The 20,749-nt window shown below is 38.1% G+C and overlaps 1 protein-coding gene across 12 annotated transcripts in view; it reads right to left on the minus strand.

The window, feature by feature from the left end:
• ELMO1 (engulfment and cell motility 1) overlaps positions 1–20,749 on the minus strand; it is a 317,584-nt gene that overhangs the window by 214,316 nt on the left and 82,519 nt on the right. For 10 of the 12 annotated variants that reach the window (XM_084508954.1, XM_084508945.1, XM_084508956.1 and 7 more), the window contains 2 exons: positions 15,595–15,764; positions 3,873–3,908 (listed from right to left, as the gene is read on the minus strand). In XM_084508954.1, the coding sequence (XP_084365080.1) occupies positions 3,873–3,908; positions 15,595–15,764 (206 nt within the window). Of the gene's footprint in view, positions 1–3,872; positions 3,909–15,594; positions 15,765–18,100; positions 18,399–19,256; positions 19,350–20,749 lie in introns of those variants that run through there. The other 2 variants (XM_084508948.1, XM_084508946.1) reach the window with 2 other exon arrangements.

Genomic DNA, 20,749 nt, shown 5'->3' on the forward strand with positions numbered 1-20,749 from the left:
GAAGAAAAAATCCATACATTTTGACATTACTCTTTCCTAAAAATGAAAAGAACGTGTCTGTGACTCTGACTACCATGCCTGTCTCTCACCTGCCTGCATATTATTATTTCTACATGCAAAACCATCTTTTTATCATGTAATTTTAATCCTCAGATGTAATGTATGGAACTATGTCTGATATTCTGAAATATTTAAATTGCCTGAAGCAATTTGGATTTCTTCTCAAATTAAATTAATGGGACTTGATCACTCAAATTCCATAGATATTAAAAAAAAAACTCAATTCATGTTTATACATTGTATTGCTATAGAGGATGGAAAAATATTCAGCTGTCCAAATGATTCTGTAAATCAAGATAATTAATCAGGGTAAGCTGTCATCAGGTCACAGAAAAATCACTAAGAGCTTTTACAAAGCTTGGTGGACTGTTTCATGTTTTACATGATAGAAGTTGCATAGGAAAAACTGGAAATTAACAGTTACTTGTCCATCCTGACCTGGATCCCGCTACCAGCCCATTAGGACTAGAAGCCAAAGCCAGTATTCCTTCGCACAATGTTTTTCATATACAAAACAGAATTGAAACTAACTGTGCAGAGGGAAGACAGCAAAGAAAAGAACCTGAACTGGGCAGGAGGCAAAAAAGGAGCTGCAGCCCACCACCAGCTGCAGGAGTTAAGGAAGTGGTTAGCTTCCATCCAGCAACTGTGCTCAGCTGAGCAGGCCTGACTTCACTGAGGTTAACATCAAAGAGAAAGAACAGCTTTGTAAGTCAGAGTTGTCAAGGATAAATGGCCACAAATAAATCTAAACACAGCAGAGTTTATCTAATCATAAGAGGACAAGAGCTCTGGAAAAATCATGGAGGCAAAAGGAAGTCCAACGATGCAGCAGGATGCTCTGTAAGCATAGCGTGAACAAGTACCTCTTTTATTGCTATGACTCTTCTTCATTGCTTCTACACTTCCTTGCTTCTCTAAGTAAGCTTTCCAAGGGTGAAGATAAGCCACCATCACATCAAACTGGGAGCAATTCACACTTGCTTGCTATTTACTCTGATATACGGCTGAAAACGACTGAACAACCTGCAGGGTAGCTGCTCCTATTTTTCTAAGTGATGACAGAAAGCACACTTAACTGGTACAGTGCAATTGACAGATTATTTTTTGCAATGTGCCAAGCACCACTGAAGTGTTTCTTTGTGGTACAGTTTCACCATGTTCATTATAAGGGATCAGCCCTACTGAATTTAAACCACTTGCATTCCAAAAAAAAAACTGAAATAGCTTTGTAACCCTGGTATTAGCACTTCTCTAAGCTTGAAAATAAACTCTGATAAAAAAAAAAAAAAAAAAAAAAAAGACTGAAATTAAAACAGAACTTTAACTATTCTTGAATAAATCCAGGTGTAGATACATTATTATGGAGTAAGACTTAATCCACTTTTAGGTAAATTAAGTAATTGTCAACATGAGAAAGTAGCCCAAAGGAGCTATTACACAGTGGTTCTTTGTGAAGATGTGATTAGAGTTACCTTTTCTCTTATTCCTCATCTTTTAAGTTCATGTTTTTGCTCATTTCATGGTAATTTTCCTAAAAAGATAAGCCTTTCTTAAGACTAGGAATAACTACTTGCACAGGAATATCATCACTCCATTCAGCGTGGTTTGACTACAGTTCAGTACTACAGCAGAACGGTCAACTGATATAGCTGTTCCACAGGGATTTTCTGTTTTTAATTTTTTTAAAACCCAAGCATTAGTCAACATGGGATAAATAAAATCTCAAAATAAAACAGGAAACTGTAAGACTGAAAGAACAGACAAAAAAGAAACTCACATTTTAGAAGAAGGATTTCCTTCAGTGGAGAAAGCTATTAAACATGCCCTCTCTGTGAAAATCAGGTTTTAATTAAATCAGCTTCCCCAGGCTAGCATATGCAAGCTAACAGAGATAAAGTGAAATATTTGCACATAATGAAATATCCCATCCTGTAAATTGAAAGTTTTTTTTGTTTGTTTGTTTTTGTTTTTTTAAATTAGTATTTGGTTTCTTTAAAGTAACTGTTAATAAAGATAGCAGGTGAAAGCTGCAAAGTTTTAACATTTAGTTTTTCATACCGTGATCTGAGGTTATTTGTATAGTTCTTGTTTCATTGGACCTTCTCCCACTAATACATGGGTGAAAAGTATTGAGGATGTTTGACAACTACAGTCATACAGCACTAGTGTATGACTTTACCTTCAAAGGTTATGAACAGACCAGGTTCTGGAGCTACTAGTTTCATGTCTTGCCCGACAAGGGTCTGGTATCTTAGAACAAGTGCCAAACTCAAGAATTTGTTATTTTAATTGTATCGTTACATGCACTACTGATAGAAATCAAAATATTGAATTGTGTGTCCTGATATAAGTTGAACCTTACTGTATCAGCATTTAACATTCAAATTTGGAATAAACTTTAGTCACATACACATTCTTTTCTAGTGTATTCAGTGATGCACTGTATGTACACTGATCAGTAAGTATCCTCTTAAAGTGGGTAAGGCCTATTTCCCATGAGTAAACATAACTAAACTATGCCATAAACAATTAATTCAGATCATCAGTATAACCAGATCCTAAAACCAGGGCACGATGCACCTGTCAGTTAGTACTGTACTACTGTCTTGAGACTATTCAGAGGACAATCACGTAATTTAATGTAAAGAAGCCTTCAGGCTTAGAAATATATTAATATATTAAACATATTCAGGCTTAGAATTTGGAAGCAGACAGGTACTGAAGGAGTATAACTACTCTTCCACAAAAGAAAGAAAGAAAGAAACAAAAAAAACTACTTTCACATCAATGAGGGACAAAAACCCGCCACCTAAATGCATAGGACGCATCTTAGAAGGGCTGATGCTGCAAAGAATTCTGAAAGCCTCATGACATTTTAATTATTTTCCTCAGATTCTGAGCTTTTCTATTAAGAAACAAGTTATTCTGTATTAGAGGTTGAGAAAGAGAATGTAGAGGAAGGATTTAAGCTTCCTGCCACATTTATTCTTACTAATATATTAGGCAATGATTTAATAGATGTTTCAGAACTTGGTTTGCAGCAGCTTTGTGAAAGCATGATTCAGCGTGGATTTGGATGGGGACCTGTATTTCCTGCATGATAAATCACATCAGAGTGATGTACAATTAATCAATTAATTATTCTTTTGCTTGCTTAGTGTTTAGCTACATTTGACATGACAAATTTGCAAGTCAACCGAGGTACTATAGAACATCTCTTGGGGTCCCAGTTTATTAAAGCCTATGAAGTATGTGTTTAACTTGAAGCACGGAGAATCGCATTCAAAATCATTAGGGCAACAAGCATGCTTCACAAGTTTCTGATAAGAAGTCCTTTACTATATTACGGTCTCTCTTTATGCAGTTATCTGAAATAATCAGCACTAACTGGGACCAGCAAATAATAGGAATCCAAAGTGGCATGATCTCTTATCTCACTAATCTCAACAATTAGAATTGCCTACTATTGATCATATAAATCACATAAATTTAAGAGAGGAACATGGGGAAAGCAGGGAAACAATTTGATTGCTTAAGTTCAAAAAAAAAAAAAAAAAGTGCGTTTTTTTTTTAGGAATAGTAGAAGCCCCCTGCAGAAGTTACAGAAACAAAGCACCCATTCCACAAGCAAAGCAAAAAAGGCTCCATAAAATATTATTAATAGGTATCAAAGAGCAGAAAACAGGTTGAAGATTGGCTGAATGAATATGCACAGACACTTTTACATATAAAGATTAGCGCAAGAGCCTGAACTCAGTCATGCAAAAGAAGAGGAAGTGTGCAAGGTGATGATCTAATCAGGTTCTTACCAGGGCTTCATTATCTTCTGCAATTTCTGATATCGTCTGTAAAATTAAAACTTGCACGTGAGGAGAGACACTTTAAAACATCTGCATGCTATTTACCTATGCATACACACACACACACTCAATTCATAGCCTAATTCATTAAATTCCAAAGACAAACACACAGTAGCAGGCAGTAAGTTACTAACAACTTGCTGTGAACAGAAACAGTTCAGTACCCATTAAAGGAAAGTACATTGAAAGTTAATTTCAAATACTTGTTCAGAATATTTCTGTTAACAAAAAAGCAAAATAGAATAGATAATTGACAGGGTGAAAACATTAAACATTTCTCTTAACCATTAAAGCATTCCTAGGCATCCTAAATTGTTTAAGTATTTGTATAAAATAAGTCTTTGGTAGAAAACAACAAAGGTTTACACATTAGGCATTTTCTGTATCATTCTTATGACATGTAATCACTTATCTAACAAATTTATTTACTTTCAGTTTCCATCACTAATACAGAGGTCAGAGTTGTCAGCACGGTTGAAAGGTGTTGCTTAGCTAGAACCAACACAGACCAAAATCCTGATCTTCTGATGTCAGTGGTAAGTTTTCCATCAACTTCAAAGGCAAACAAAAATTACCTTGGCTTTTCAACCACGGAGGTGTGTTTACTCAACAGCTCAAAGCCACCTCATGCCAGCTCAATGACAACTACAGTGCAGTGGTCTGATTCCAACAAAGTGTGTAAACTCACCTGCTACCTTTGTTACGTTTAAATTCACAGCCTGATGGACATGCCTAGACCCAAAATGCTGAATCAACCCACTTGAGAAAGACAATGACCTGCTTACAAAAATGTACCTTACTGTTTCAGATGCCAGCAGGTTCACCTACATAACTAGCTTTCAGCATCATGCTGTCACTTTCCTAGTAGCTTCCAAAGCACTTGGTTCCTAGCTGTGGCAAGAGGTTTAATGTATACCAGTTAAAAGCTTTTTTATTTAGACATTTCCTGTGTTTTTTTTTGTTTGTTTTGTTTTCCCTGAGATATAGGGCTGTGCACACTCAGTGAACAAGAAGCTTTGGCATCATATTACTATATATTCAAGAAACTAAAAGTCAAATGTGAAGGGGGGGTGGAGCAATAAGCACACTTGAAAGCTGTAGTGCACTAATCACAATTGTCACCCTCCTGGTAAGCATTGGCTTCAGAACTGCTGGTTATGCTACTAAGGAAACCAAAATAGACACAATCAATGGTAAAAATTGCATCCAACACAAGTAACTTTTCTTTTTGGTAAAATATCACTTGAACCAAGGGGAAAAAAAAAAAAGTCAGTGTCCTACTTTGCCCTTTCCTATGTCCCCTAAGTCTGATTCACAGACTTTTTTCAGAGGTTTGGCTGGGCAGACTAGTGCCCAACAGGAAAAGAAGGTTCCTCCTTCCTCCCTGTCCCCTTCTGCCAGGTCTTCCCCTTTGCATTTGCCATTCTGCTCTCAACAGCTCACACTCCAGTCTCTCCAACTGTTGATTCAACTTGCTGTCCCAGAACTCGATTAGATTATTTTATTTTATTTTGGTACAGCAGTGACTCCTACCACCTTGCATTTTCCATTCTTTTTATGCATAAGCAATGTTGTGCTTTCTACTTAGACTGCTTGAATTTATGTAGTGTCTTTTCAGGAAGAAGGACCAGCCTCATACAGAGCAACTTTAGGGCTGGTTTGTGTAATCACACGTGCAGAAAACACAAAGACCACATTACAGTGACAGCAGTTTGACATCATTCAGTGCTAGCTATGAGCTTCAGGCATTAATATTTCAATATTAATGCCTGAAGAGAACGATGGAACGGGTTACCCTGCATCCAGGCACAGAATAGGCCATAGCCAGGCTCAAATTAAAAATATGACGGGATTTTTTTGTTGTTGGATTTCATGGCTTTAGTTTTTTTCTGCTGCCTCAGCTACCTGTGTAGCCAGCAGTAACAAGCAAACAAAAAGCATCTGGAGGATCAGACAGCTGTAAGAAGGGGAGAAAGTTACCCTTAATATGCTTTTCTTAGCAGAAAAGCTCCAAGCATTTCCTACAGTAGGAGAGCCCATCTTTAGCAGAACATCCCTTCCCGTGCTTCTGCCAACACAGTGAGCTGCAGGAGACTCTGCTAAACCGTAACAAGCACACACCAAAAAAAAAAAACATCACAAAAGCATCTTGTCAGCTCCCAAACGTGTGTGGATCCAAGCAACCTTATGCAGCACATGCCAGCCAAACCTCTTAGCATCCTTCTGAAATAAAAATAAAATCTAAACTTGAAATAGTTGATGTGTCTGCTTGACATCAAAGAGAAGAATGAGTGGCGTTTACATACTGGTAGCATTTCAATAGACAGGCTCAATTTTGCCAGAGATTTTTCACAACAGGATATAATCAGGTGCACTTTCTGCATGACTAAACCCAGAGATTAAAGAACAAATACCTCAATCCCAGAACAAAACATTTAGACAGTGACTTGCTTAGCATTTGCAGGACTCTTACCCACCTAGAGTTAACTGGTAATTAGTTCATTTGAGAAGAAAAGCAATATAAAACAACTTTTTTTTGTTTTGTTTTGTTTAGAAAAATATAGAGAAAATTAAATTATACAGATCTTTTCTGGTGAAGCAAATTTTGACTTGAGAGGAAAAATAACCTTCATATTAGAGCAAACAATTTCTATTAATCTCTGTTGCCTGAATGTCTGACAAAAGCAGCAGTCAATCAATGACACCAAGTGTTACAGTGACACTGTACAGTATGGCTACAGATGTACTTCTTTCATCATTGAACAGGTGGAGGCTGTTACCAAAAGAAGCACGTGCTGTTTTCATCCTATCATCAAAGCAAAAGCTTATAACCTGGTATTAACAGCAATACTGCTCACGTTCACCCACAGAGCATGTTAAAGTTAATGCTCAAAGAGTAGTTGAGCTAACTCTTCCACACACACAACTGTTGTTTCTTCTGGTGGGCTGGCTGTGGTAGAAACCAGACAGTTCCGTAAAACACTTCCTGGGTGAGTTACCCCAGGCATGGTCAAAAATGCTGAAGATCTTAGTGACATAGTCGAGACACCATAATTAGCCAGATACCTTTATTTATTTATTAAAGAAGCTGTCCCTCAGGTGCACTTGCACAGATGAGAATAAAACCATGGCCAAACATTATGAGGGCAAATTAACTAGCGTTTTTGAAAGGTTCAGGCACTGTAGTGGTGAAAGCCATAAAAACAGACAGCAACTTTAATACAGGGAGAAATCACAAAACAAATGCCAACATAATGCAGAGTAAACATTAACGACAAGTTACTCATTTAGACATTTTGCTACCACAGTATTTTCCCTGTCTGGCCTCAAATGAACTTTGCAATATATTTCTGGCTGAATCCCAAGGAATTCACAGTTCCCTGTGGACCTTCCCAAGCCATACAGACCTAAACTTGCCCAAAGTGCACTGTATGTTGTGTCAAGAGTGGCTTCCAGCTGCGACCATATTAGCAAGGACCTAACTGGGTCAACTCCTACATGTTCACATGCAAAAATTGCTGTACAATAACCTAAGATGTCCAAGTCTTGATCACACTGGGATAATGTGCACTGCACAATAAAGGCTTGTCTGAACTGGAGAAAACTACTAAAAATTTTGTCCCATTGAGGTAGCCAGTGCAGACCCCCTGGAGTTAGAAATGCAGTGAGCTAAAGTAGTCACATCACGGCAACCCGTATTTCTGAGCCTGCACTGTTCAAATATTTGCAGAGCTGGATAAAAACACCAGAGGATAAAAGCTTTCCATTCAGCATGGCCCTGGCCATGGCCATTACTGGCAAAGGTAGAAGATACGAATAAGAACTTCCTCCTGCATGTAACAAAACACTGACTGGATGATGGATGAAGGACCGGCTAACCACAGTAAATCTGGACTTGGATACTGTTTTTCAGGCACTCAGAATGATAGCCCACAGTCTGGATAATAGGCAGCATTTGGGAATCATAAGACAAATACACAGGAGTGCATTTTTATAGATTCTGTCCGTATCAGGTGTGGTGATCACATAAATGAAGTCTGGTGAGGGTTTGAAAACCCTGTGGTGAGGGTTTGAAATGTATTATGTAGATGAAATCTGCAAAATGATTTTTAATGCATGTAGCAGCACTCCCACTCCTCACAGCCACTGCAATACTCCACAGTCACCATAGCTTGAGATAAAAACTCTGGAAAAGTTGCAGAAGTGGAGATTTTAAGCTTTACTTCTAATTTTTGCTATTTCTTTGAATACTATACTTTCATACGGATTTAAAAAAAAAAAAAAAAAAGATGAGTTTTGTCTAGCACTTGGTACTTTGAAGAATATTTGGAAACATAAATCTGCCTTAGAATTACTCTTTTTAATGACATTTTACAAAAGTGGTTGCCAAATCAAAACCAGTAATACTGTCTCCTCTCCTCTGCCTTGTTCCTGTCAATAGGGTGTTCGTATCAATACTTAACAGGGGTCATTTAAATGTTAATATTCTTAAGTGCAGGCCAAGTAAGAAGAACCCCAGAATGAAAGCATCCGGGATGAGGAGAGAGCAGGCAGCAGCAAGTCTCCCCCTTTCCCCTCCAAAGGTGTGATCTTCAATGGTTCATTCTCCTGTCGTTACCATCTCCACAACAGAAGAACTGGATTAGCTGACTTTTATAAACTGTTCTATATTTCTGTCTTACAGACAACAGGTCACACACTCCCGACATTACAGAAGCACTAAGAAATGAAGATTGCACAAAGCCCCTGTTGGACACGAATCAATGTTGGCAGCAATGTCAGATTAAGTAATCTATGCTTCCAGGTGAAGATTCACAGGAACGGCTGAGCCTGACAGACCAGTGCTGTCAAAATAAATAAATAAATAAAATTATTTTCCTCCCTTCGCTAGCTGGTTTATTTTCTGTCAGTTTAGCAATACGAATTTGCTCACTAAGGAGTCAGATGAACACTGGAGCTGACCAAGTGTTGAGATGACCAAAAGAGGGAACATGGACTATGCAGCCAGCAGCAGGGAAGGGTGGAAAAGAAGTACTTTATTCAGCAAAGACCTACTAGCTTAGTACTGTGCACATCTGAAAAAAATCATTTTCCATTTATCCAGTCAATTGTGCTTGTATAACTACTTTCTGGGGCAACATGGTGAGCTCATCAATGAAGGAGCTGAACTGGGTTGTGGAATATTGTATTAAAAGTAGCCTTTATTGTCACTTTTAATAATCTAGACAAGTTTTCCAGTCCAGATTGCGATAAATATTATTGGCATAACTCTTCAAACAAAGAAGGACAGGAACAAGAGGCTGTGAGCAACAGCAGCTTAAGTGTTTTGACAGCAGTACTGAAATACTCATCAGACTGAGATGGAAAAAAAAACATTAGCAGGTATGCGAGCAATTGTCCCAAAAAGTGTGGTTTGGAGTTACTCCAACTTTAACAATCTGTCTTCAGCTTTCCACTGGGCTGGTATACAGCATTATCTCTGTAAGACAAGCCAAGAGCTAGTATTTCACTGAACAATACAATGTCCTTAAAGAATGCACAAATGCCATCCCAGAGATTTCCAGCTGTAGATCAGCCAACTCCACAACTGCACATGTTCAATAGAAGACTCCTCTCAGTTAACAGGTTAAAAAAAAAGAAAAAGAAAAAAAAAACAACATACAAATACATGTTTGTTGAGAAGTTTGTATAACTCTCATCTAGCTACATTTATTATTTCCAGTAGGAAGACAAAACTGAACAGCCACTACAATTTGAAGCAAGTTTTCCATCTCTAATCTGCCCATAAAACAGTTGCATCTCCCTTAAAATTAAAACCAGACAATCTGTAACCATGTCTAAGCAGCATCAACCAGCACGCTCCTGTGACACTGCTGTGCTACAATAAAGCTACTCAGCACAGCCACATCTTTGAAGCGGACCTCTGAAGAACTCCCTTCCCAACAGCAACAGAAACAATTCTGCTTACTGTCAAGGCAGCTAGGCTTTGCATAGGCTCAGCTTTTTGGCAAAAGCTATCTGTGATTTCAGCCAAATGACAAGTGACAGAGACAGCGATACTGCCAGTAAAAAAAAAAAAAAAAAAAAAAAAAAAAAAAAAAAAAAAAAAAAAAAGAATATTCTGAAAGAGGTCTTCCTTTTTTTCCTCCCAATCATGAGCTTATTTTTACTGATAATGACAAAAATAAATTCAGATTCCTTTTAACTCTTTACAGCTTTCATTATTTATGGTCTTTGACTTGTATTTTCCTTTTCTTATAGGGGCTTTAAAGAAACTATCAGTTGGGTTCTTTTTTCCCTTTTAAGGAAGGCTGAGAGTCTGTCCTAGTCACACAACTCAGATGACATGTCAAGGAAAAAATCCACATCTTTACCAGCCTTCTGTAACATCAGAATGGCTGCCTATACAGCCATATTTTTCCCAAAATATTAATTCTGGACTAGACTATGGAATATATCTCAGAGTGAGTGAACTACATTATCTCAGATAGGGTAGCAAGGAGACATGACTATTTCTTCCAGTTTGGTCTCTAGCATTGTTTTCTTTCTGCCTTTATTATTATTATTATTATTAGCATATTGCACTCTGTGGGGGGAGAGAGCAGAAGAAACCCACCCTCACGCTTCCCTTTTACATTGTCCATACATCCAACCAGATTGACATCATAGTCAGATTCCCTTAATTAGGTACAAACTGGGCTTCAAATGTAAAAACAGTTCTAGAAGTGCTATGGAAATCCCTTTCTGAAGTCTCTTAAAAGGAAAAAACTTTGTGTATGCACACACACACCTCTTTGGTGATAACAGAGGCACCAAGTGTAAGAAATGATTCAGCATCATGGATAATTATAAAATGGAATCATCATTTACATGCTCTTCATGAGCAAACTCGTCTTGTAGCTTCTACTATTATTTATGAGTCACCTGAACCACAAAAATAAACCTTAAAAACAACTGGTTGTTGTTGTTTCTAAGAGACTCACAGCATATTCTGGAAGCAAGAATGAGCCTAAAGGAAAACCAGCAATGAGCCACCTCAAACAGCAGGACTGAGATAGGTAAGGACAGTTGCTAAGACATGTTGAATCTCTGCAATATAAATATATCACTATTGACAAGATTCTTTCTCAGCTTCACTACAGTCCCACGCATCTTACAATCCATTCACCAGCAACCCCTATGGCTTTGTCCCAGCACACACCATGCCTACAGTTTCTCTGCTCTAAGCAGCAGGCACTCAAGGAGATCTGGCCCAAATTGTGGAAACTACATGTAATACTAAAATCAAAATAATATTGAAATAATATTATTTATTGAAGTAATAATAAACACTAAAAAGACCTCTCAATTTGTTATTTTTCAACCTATACTATCATCAGAAACTGGAAAGGCATTTTTTTAACTGCATTTTATTTTTCTTCAACATTCGGGGATATAGAACACAGGAAGTTAAATAACAAACACTGCTAGCTCTTGTCAACTTTTTGTATTACTACATCTTTCCATCACCAGCAAAATGAAGCAGAGGTAACTAGAAACCCAGGGCTTTACATTCCCTTGCTCTGACCACTGTATTTTTACAAGCATCAGCTTCACTAAAATAACGAGTAAGTAGCACAATAAATAACGCCAAGTATAAATGCAGCATAGGCCTTTTCCTTGGTGAAAGTTGTAGCTGTGGTCTTGCTTTCCAGAGGCTGCCCACTAAAATTTAGTTACAGACTCAAATTATAACTTAAGAGCTGCCCCTAACATGAGCTCCACGTGCAAAGAAAACCTCAGAGCAAACTTATACTGAGCATGATGGTACTTTTAATGACCGCTGTTTGCCCCTTTGGGGAATATAGAGAATAAAGCCTGAATTAACAAAATTCATCAATTTCTAGCACAGCTGCACCACACCATGAACAGAGGCCCCACTCAGCCCAAGCTCTACCCACCACAAGGCTGTCCCTCAGCTGTATTAACCCACGGGCAGCCAGGAAAGCACCCAGGGGAGCTCTATGCAGAGCAGCACCAGACTCACGGTGTGTGTCTCATTCCCTGTGGCCCCCCAGAGGCTTCACACCAATCTCTGGGGCTGGGCTCCAACATCAGAGCATAAAGAATGGTGTTGGGGGGGGGAAATGGACAGGGTGGACAGACCACATGCTCTTTCTGCATCCACTCACTCCCACTTTGCCTCTTTCTTCTGCAAGTCTCAAAATGAGCAAAAGCTGACTGTGCAAAACCCAAGTGGATATTTCTCAAACAAGTTAACGAGCTGGATGGGCTTTGTGAAGCATCCAGATAGACCCAATTCAAGGAAGACAGCGGGACTGGGCTGCAAAGCAGGGGTTAGCACACAAAGAATGGGAGAAGAGGGCAGGGAGCCAGATCATCTCATAGCAGCATCAAACCATTCAGGTTCCTCAGCTGCACGGTTGGATTGTAGCCTCATTCAAGCCAGGCTGGCTCAACAACAACAACAACTCAAAGTTGGGTAAGATAACTCCACATTAAAGACACGTGGCCCATCAAAGAAGTTTCCAGCCTTCCCTCAAACTTCTGGATCCTTCCTCCTCCAACACAGCCCACCCCTACGTGATGCTAACATAACTGTTTGAGGAGGTCAACCTATGGACACTGACATGATCTGTTCAAAATACCACTAAGTGGCAAGTACTAGGAAGGGGAAGAGAAGGGAAGAGAGCTTTTTGGTGACCTGTTCAGCAGCACAACCCCCAAGGCCATGCAACTGAAGGGGCAGGCCCAGTATGGGAGCTAACAGCAAGGAGACCTTCAGTCAGGTTGGCCATTTCAACCAGCATCTTGTGGGATGTCTCATGAGTGGCATTGCACAGAGTCCAAGGAAAAGCAGGACTAGAGAATATCTGAGAACATTTTACTGACTCTGGTTGGTTTTCCTTGACAGATTAGGGAACTCAAAGTGCTGTTAGTCCTTGTCGTCCCACTCTCTCCTCCATATATTTCTCTTATCCCCCCAACACACACTTTGTTCACTCACAGGACATTTTGAACATTTGTTTTTCTACAATAATGAAGTTTTTTTTTGTTGTTGGTGGTGGGTTTTTTGTTTGTTTTGTCTTCTTTTTTTTAAAAAAAACAGTATTGTTTTTGTTTTTAAAAAAAAAAAAATAATAATAATAAAAAAACACAAACAATACTATTACCAATGATTCTTCCCCAGAAGTACTTTGTCTGGTGGCTTAGTGTGTATAAACAACAAGAAACCCAATGAGTGACAGACCCTGAAGTAGGAGGTCTGGATCAATAGCTTGAAGTCAAACCCGAAAGGGAAGCAGCAGCACCACAGCAGGTTGAGTTTGTTGACTCTCTTTAATGAAAGGAACAAATCCTAATATAAGTCTCAAGTTCTGTTAAACATGTGTTTATCAGACAGTGATGCACAGCATAAAAGTAGAAGGGAATGCACAAATATCTGTAGCGCAGATGTCCTTGCTTTACAAAGTCCCTTCACTAAGGGAAACTTGGAAAAAAACAGAAATACAGGTTGTCTAGATTGATAAATATAAAAAAGACTGCAGTAAGCACTGAGTGTTCATCAACATGTGAAGATGCTGGAAATATTTAGGATGAATCTTTGCTCAATGCCTAAACTAGACAATGTTTCTCCCCACAGGCAGAAACTGGGAGAAATAGATTAGACAGGTAGATCAATCAATGCCTCTTTGGTGATACATTGCACCAGTTACAAAAGAAGAAGCTGAAATTCCTCCAAAGGAAATCCACTTACAAAAAAATAAATAAATATATGCAATGGGATTCTGCTCATATGTCCAGTCTACAAGCCTGCCATGTGGTCTGAAAACTCGTGCCCTCAGACATGAATTATTACCAGGGTGTAAACTGCTGAGCATTTTTTTCAGCAGCAGTGCCGGCTTAAGTAATTTCCCATCCCAGAAAACTGTTAACTATTAAACCAGGCCAGCATGGTACAGCTTGGCCCAGCTCTCAGCTACAAAGCAATAGTACAGACACATCTGAAGGATGAGGAAGGCACTTTCTTTAGCCTTGATGAAGCTAAAAGCAGTGCTTTAAAAAAAAAGAAAAAAGAAAAAAGTGAACATTCCACATCTGTTTCAATACAAAATAAAGAGCCTTAACTTAAATACCTTTCATGGTGTAGAAGGTAAACCATTTAACTAAATCCATGACAAAATAAACTACAGAGGCAGTGACTTTTAAATTACTTGTGATCTTCCTAGGCACGTACAAGTTTGCCCATTTGGTGAAATTTTTAATTAGTTCAGTGGGAAGCAGTCGATATAACTGCATTTATACTTTTATATTAACTTAAATTTATCTTTAGTTTTAATTTAATTTGGTCCTTAAAGAAAAATGTATATGAATATAAGATGATTTGACTAATATATAGAAAAAGTTTTCTATTTATTAAAGTGACATAATATGTGCCACAGACCACATCACTGCAAAAAAAGTAAAGACCATAAACCCAAAATTCTGAAGATGAAACCATGACATACAGGAACTGCAGTATACCACAGGAGTTAGGCAATGGAGATTCAAAGTCCAACAGACCATTAGCCACACAACAGGCTAATCAGCAAGAGTAAGCACATTTTCCAATCTAAAGATTACTAGATTTTAAAAAGGTTTTTTGGTTGGTTGGTTGTTTTTTGTTTGTTTGCTTTTGAAAATTCACAGTACATTTTGCATGGGATCATCACCGATGATTCCATTTCAAAGGCCACTTACTGCTTTTGCTTTACTCCCTAAATTACTTACTTTCTTGAACCTGAGGGAACACAAGCAAATTTGAGAGTGAATTTAAACTGATTTCAGCAACTGACTTCTGATCCCTAGTCCACAAGACTGAACATCCCCAAGGAATGTGGAGGGGTACCTGCAGCATGTTTATTTTCTCTCAGCAAAGGGTGTGGGAACTCTTGATTCCTCATATATAGTAGAGGTTGACACTGACTGCAAAGCACTAAAAACTCAAATTCAAAAACCTACTTGAAGCAGTAACTTAAAACATAATTTAATAGTGCAATAATCCAATTGATATATTTGTTGTTGTAGCATCCACATTAAGACAAGGGAAAATCATTTAGTACCACAGTCCAAAATTTCAGCAGCGGTTAAAAACGATAAGATGTTCTGGTAAAGAATAGAAGTATTTTCAGAGATAACTTCTTAATTTCAAAAAGACATTGTCATTTGACAAACCTCTGCCAGAACTAAAACAGTAAAAATGAAAACAAAATGCAAGCACTAGATATTGTCATTACATATTCTACAATGTTTTGAAAAACATTGAATTTAAAACACAGTTTTCATGCGACATCACTTAAATATCAGCCTTTTAATAAACTATCAATGATTTATCTAAATTCTAATGAGAAAGGGAGAAACTATGACCACGGTTTTTCTCAAAATTTTGTAGCATGGAGGGTTACTTGTGACATTGCCCACCTCCCTTTCCCACCATTCCAATGTTAGGGAAAACTAAAAATACTTAATGTATTCGCATCGATAATGGCTATACTATCCCTAGCAGCAGAGAACTATTTAATTTGACACTTTATGTTATCTTAGTAGTTGTAGAAATACTTCAGGCACTCAGAAAGAGAGTCTATCCATACACCATATGGGAGAAAGATCACAATTTAAGCAGAATACTTACTCTGTGCCACTTTCAACCATTTGTGTTAGGAGAGAAATGCCATCTAGGTTTATAAATTCTTGGGCAAAAGTAACATCCCGTGAGTAGTTTGCTAAGTCTTTCAGTGCTTCTAACTTTGCATCCATACTAGAAGACTGGATCCTTTCATGGAGCTGCTGTGCATTTTGAGCCTGAAAGAAAAGACACACAAAACAAAACCAAAAGAACTTATGTTACAATGACTGTAACAAATAAAATGTTAGTGCAAACAGGAACCATGGCCATGCTTAATATTAATATTTAACATTTACATTCTCTGACACGTTCAAGTAGCTCAAACACACATTACTTTTACAAAATTATATTATTCATTTATTACTCCTCTATTATGTATAATTATTTGGATTGTTGCAGAACTGTAAATTGAGCAATGGATAGACATCCCATTGTGGCAGTCAAAATGCAAGCGTTACAAAATACAGCCTTTGGCTTGAAGAGTTAGTGTGTCATATCAATAAAAGTAAAAATGGAAATAAAACAAATCACATCAGACAATATCAGTATAGTAATGACAACATTTTTTTTTTTTTTTCCCTGGCAACACTTCCTTGGTTTAAGCATTTCTCATGAGCTTTATTAATAAAGGCCATATACTGTCCTAAACAGGTTATGTCAAAAGAGCCCAATATCAGGCTTTCTATTCCTTCCTCCCTCTCTTCTCTTCCACTTGCTCTCAATCAATTCAAAAACCCATATTCTCTCTAAAAAAGCACAGGAATTATTACTTCCCACATACTATATTACCACTCATACATATTTATGTAACTTCAATACCACATCTATGAGGCTACTCGGACCATTAACACTTTAAATACAGAATGAGGGGTCAGCAACATCCAAACATAACACCAACGATTAAAAAAAAAAATAAAAATAAAAAAATCTAAGGGGATATATAAGTAAAGCATATTAAATTATGAATTTGTCCTTCGGTTTAGCTGTACAAATACTTTACATCTCACAGTTTCAATCTGATGCTTTCACTTACCTGAACACAATTCCCAAAAGTAATAGTTAATAGCTAGCCAGTACTTCTCTTAGAAAAAGAATCCTCCTTGTTATATGCAAATACTTGCCTTTTTTTTTTTTCCCCCAAAAAATTCACTTCTTACCTGCACTGAATGAAAAGTAAATAAGAAGCTATGTGCCATTATACCATTAGGATTCTGGTAAATTCTGTTCACTGTTATTTTCTCTGAGGTTTTGTTTATTCTTTCTCAGCAATAGAATAAGAAAAATAAGGAAAAAAAAAGGCTGCACTGACAATTTTCTGTTCAAGTAATGAATACAGTCTTCACCAAGCTGATCATCTCTGTAGATAAAGATCCTCAGATAGTAGACATTTTTAGTGGAAGTGAACATTTAAACAGAGAACAGAGGGAAAAGTAAAACTACTGTGTTATAGATAAAGTTTCCTATCAATGTAATCTTAACTGCTTCACAAACATTAATAAATTAAATGTCCCAGTATCCTCTGAGAAAAAAAAAAAAAAAGTTACTTCCTTTCTTCCTTTTTTTTTTTTTTTTTTTTACAAAGGGAAAAAAAGAATGTATGGTCTACACTCAGGTTCTCTCAGAACCGTTCTACTCAAGAGAAACACATACAGGGAGGAAATACTTTCTAGTTAATACAACTGAGGTTAATATCTTCAACTAAGACAGTATTGAAGATAAATAGAATATACTTTATTTCGGGGGTTTTCTATGCCTTAAGCATTAGGTGCTATAGCCATAGCAGTTATATTATCTATAAAGAGGCACAATCCTGTCATCCAAAACACCCCTTTGCCACCATAAATTTCCTACTCTCAAATTGGCTCAAGCTGTAGGAGAGAAACAGTGACCTCTATCTTGTCTCTGTAATGGACAATGACTGTCTGAATGGTATATCTATCTACCTATATATTCTCTCAAACATAAGCAGCTGGTAGACTAAAATCATGTGCCAAAGCCTATTGAAGAAATAAAAACAGATCCCATTAACTTCCAACATCCAGGTTAGCCACAAAATAATTCCTCCAAAACATCTCTTTCTTCAGAGTATGCAAAGGAAATTTTGAAAAAATGCTATTGTACAATTAGCCACAAAAATTGCAAGCTATCACTACTACTGCATGAACTGGAAGTTCAACAGCTACCTCCCACCTCATCAAAAAAGCCCTACATTAAGCTTGATCTTTTCAGGACTCCCTGGTATAACAAGTGAGGAAGATCCAGAGAAGCAACGTATCCTCAAAATATTACTCTTTCTCAGAATGCATGCAATGTCTGAATTCCCTCCTATCTCAGAAAAGAAGCACTTTGGAAAGTCTTCAGTATCAACCTAGGAGCTACATTCCCCTGACTTTGGAAATGATTGCTTAAATCATTTTTCTCGTTAAGGTTTGTACGTGTCCTCTGTCATCTGCCATGGTTCTGGGAGGTTGACACCCCTGCTCCCCTCACTGTCTGAAGGCTAAAACCCTACCATCTCTCCATGGGAAGCAGGTCTTCTTCTGAAGGTTTCTGGACCCCGTGAAAATGAAGCAAACAGCAAGGATGAACAAAACATTTGGTTCACTGCGACTGAGCAGCACTCCTGAGTTGCTCAAACAGTAAATCAGAGGAATTAAAACAGGCAGCAGAGCTGTGCCCAAATATGTGGGGACAGTAATCTCACATGTAACACAGCAGCAAGCAAAAGAGGATATGTGAGCAGAGCCAGGAAAACGTCCTCCTCCCAACCCTTTCACATCACATCTGCAACTGCTGTATGACCAACACCTCATCTCCATACACTTTAACTTATTTATTGTCAAGTTCACCCTACCTCTTGAGAAGGGATTCCTACCCCCACCATAAACACCTGGAACTGGGAACTGCTGCTGCCCATTAGACTTCCATTACATATGAAACAATACCCAGCTGGGAGAGAGCTAACCTTATCTCTCTCCAAAAAAGAGAGGACCAGCACAGGGATGTGCAATTAACAGCTCACCTACACTGCAGGACAGCAGCAGGACCAACCTTTCAACAGAGAGATGTTAGTCCTAGTTCCTGTGAAGCTAGTGAGAGCTTTGCAATCCACCACACTAAAACCAAAATAAAATTATGAATCTGAGACAGTTTGGTCTCTTCTAAAGAGCACAAAATCTATAATGCAATGTCTCTTCATTACAAAAGTTGTTCGGCCCTGTTTTAAGCACATAAAAGAGAATTTAGTAACATCTCATGCTTTACCAAACTATGCCATTGCTAAATGCCCCATCAGAAAAGTTTCTACATAGCTGTACTTGACCTACATCAAACAAGTTTCGCAAGCTACTGCATTCAACAAACCTCAAGCCTTCTCATATTGGAAAAAGGAAATGGCAGAGAAGATCTTGATTAATGGGCCACACAAATATTTGTCTCAACAAAAATGTTGGTACATGTCTCACTGGAAACATGTCCAAAAGTAATACCGACCGTTGTCATTGCAAGTGCCTGACGGGTGAAAACATCGCTTCACTGAATGCCATGCAGTTCTCTCAAGCCTCCTACTCCTTGTTGCCATAGCACTCGTACATGCTTATGGAATGTACAGATCAGTTATGACTGCATTAAAAAATGAAACCCAGATGAAATATACTTGGAGTACTTACCAGGGAGCTATTTTAATGATTTACAATCCATCAGTGGATGGACAGAGAGCACAGCTCATTAAAGCAACTATAGCACTAGCTGCCACATCTCTGCTCCTGCTGAAATACCATTCAGGTGAGAATAATAAATAAATGTATAAAATCTGCCCAGCTGAGAACTGTTATGAAGGAATTAACAGAAACACAGTTGTTGAAGTAAATGTAAGATGGCATTGAGTGCTCTCCTGGTTAGAAAGGCAGGAAGACAAGAAACTTCTAGAATGTGTGCTGTTGAAGACCAAGCATTTCAAAAGGCTGTCAAGAGGCATAAGCTACATGTGTCTAATCTGAAATGACTTGCTCTAAGGACAGACAGAAAGAGGTTTTTTTTGGTTGGTTGGTTGTTTTGTTTTTTTTTTTGTTGTTCTCGATGGTTGTCCTTAGAGAACAGCAGTGCTTAAAAGAAGCAGCTTGATGGGATGACAGATTAAAAAGAAAACTAATGACCTAAATCCAAGATGTGACTTGATTAGAGCCCCAGATAGCCATCAGTCTACAACTTCCTCGTAAGGGGGTGTCGAGAGGCAGGAGACCTTTTCTCCATTAACACCAGTGACAGGACCCGCGGGAACAGGGTTAAGCTGAGGCAGGTGAAATTTAGGCTTGACATCAGGAGGGGGTTCTTCACAGAGAGGGTGGTTGCACACTGGAACAGGCTCCGCATGGAAGTGGTCACTGCACCGAGCCTGTCTGAATTTAAGAAGAGATTGGACTGTGCACTTAGTCACATGGTCTGAACTTTTGGGTAGACCTGTGCGGTGTCAAGAGTTGGACTTGATGATCCTTGAGGGTCCCTTCCAACTCAGGATATTTTATGATTCTATGATTTGGAGGTTAGGAATCCCACGAACATCCTAACAAAGGGTTCTACTGATCAAATTATCACTTGTTTGGCACTGAAGATTTTGTGCATCAAACTTTGAAAGCAAGTTGTTACACAGATGCCCACGAGGCTTCTGTACAGAACACAAAATACAGTAAGCCAGGGCAGAAGGGAAAACACACATTCCAAACGCAACCACAATCAAACACTGATGTGCTATGGAAGAAATCTGGACTGTATTGATTTTCTTGTCTGTGGCTGTTTTAAGATTATGTTATCCGTTTTCCTCTTTATTCTTTACAAAAAGCAAAAAATAATAATAATTAAAAAAAGAGTATTTTCATCTTCCCTGTAGATATTAGTCACATTTTTCATCTTTCTGCTAGAAAAAAAGACATCAGTAACTAGCAAATACATTTTTATTTTACTAACCAAATATGCACTTCCGTGATTTAAGTGACTTATCAACACTAATATCGATAAGTGTTGAAACTCTGTGGTGGTTTAAACTGCTACCTTCTCCTGGCTTGTTACTGCCACTTCACCGACGACTGCATACACGACAGCAAGCAGTGGAGGAGCAGACACGTTACATAACCATCATTATATGCAAACCAGATTCAACAAACCC

The sequence above is a fragment of the Aythya ferina genome (genome assembly GCF_964211825.1).
Source record: "Aythya ferina genome assembly, chromosome: 2".
In the NCBI taxonomy this organism is placed as follows: domain Eukaryota; kingdom Metazoa; phylum Chordata; class Aves; order Anseriformes; family Anatidae; genus Aythya; species Aythya ferina.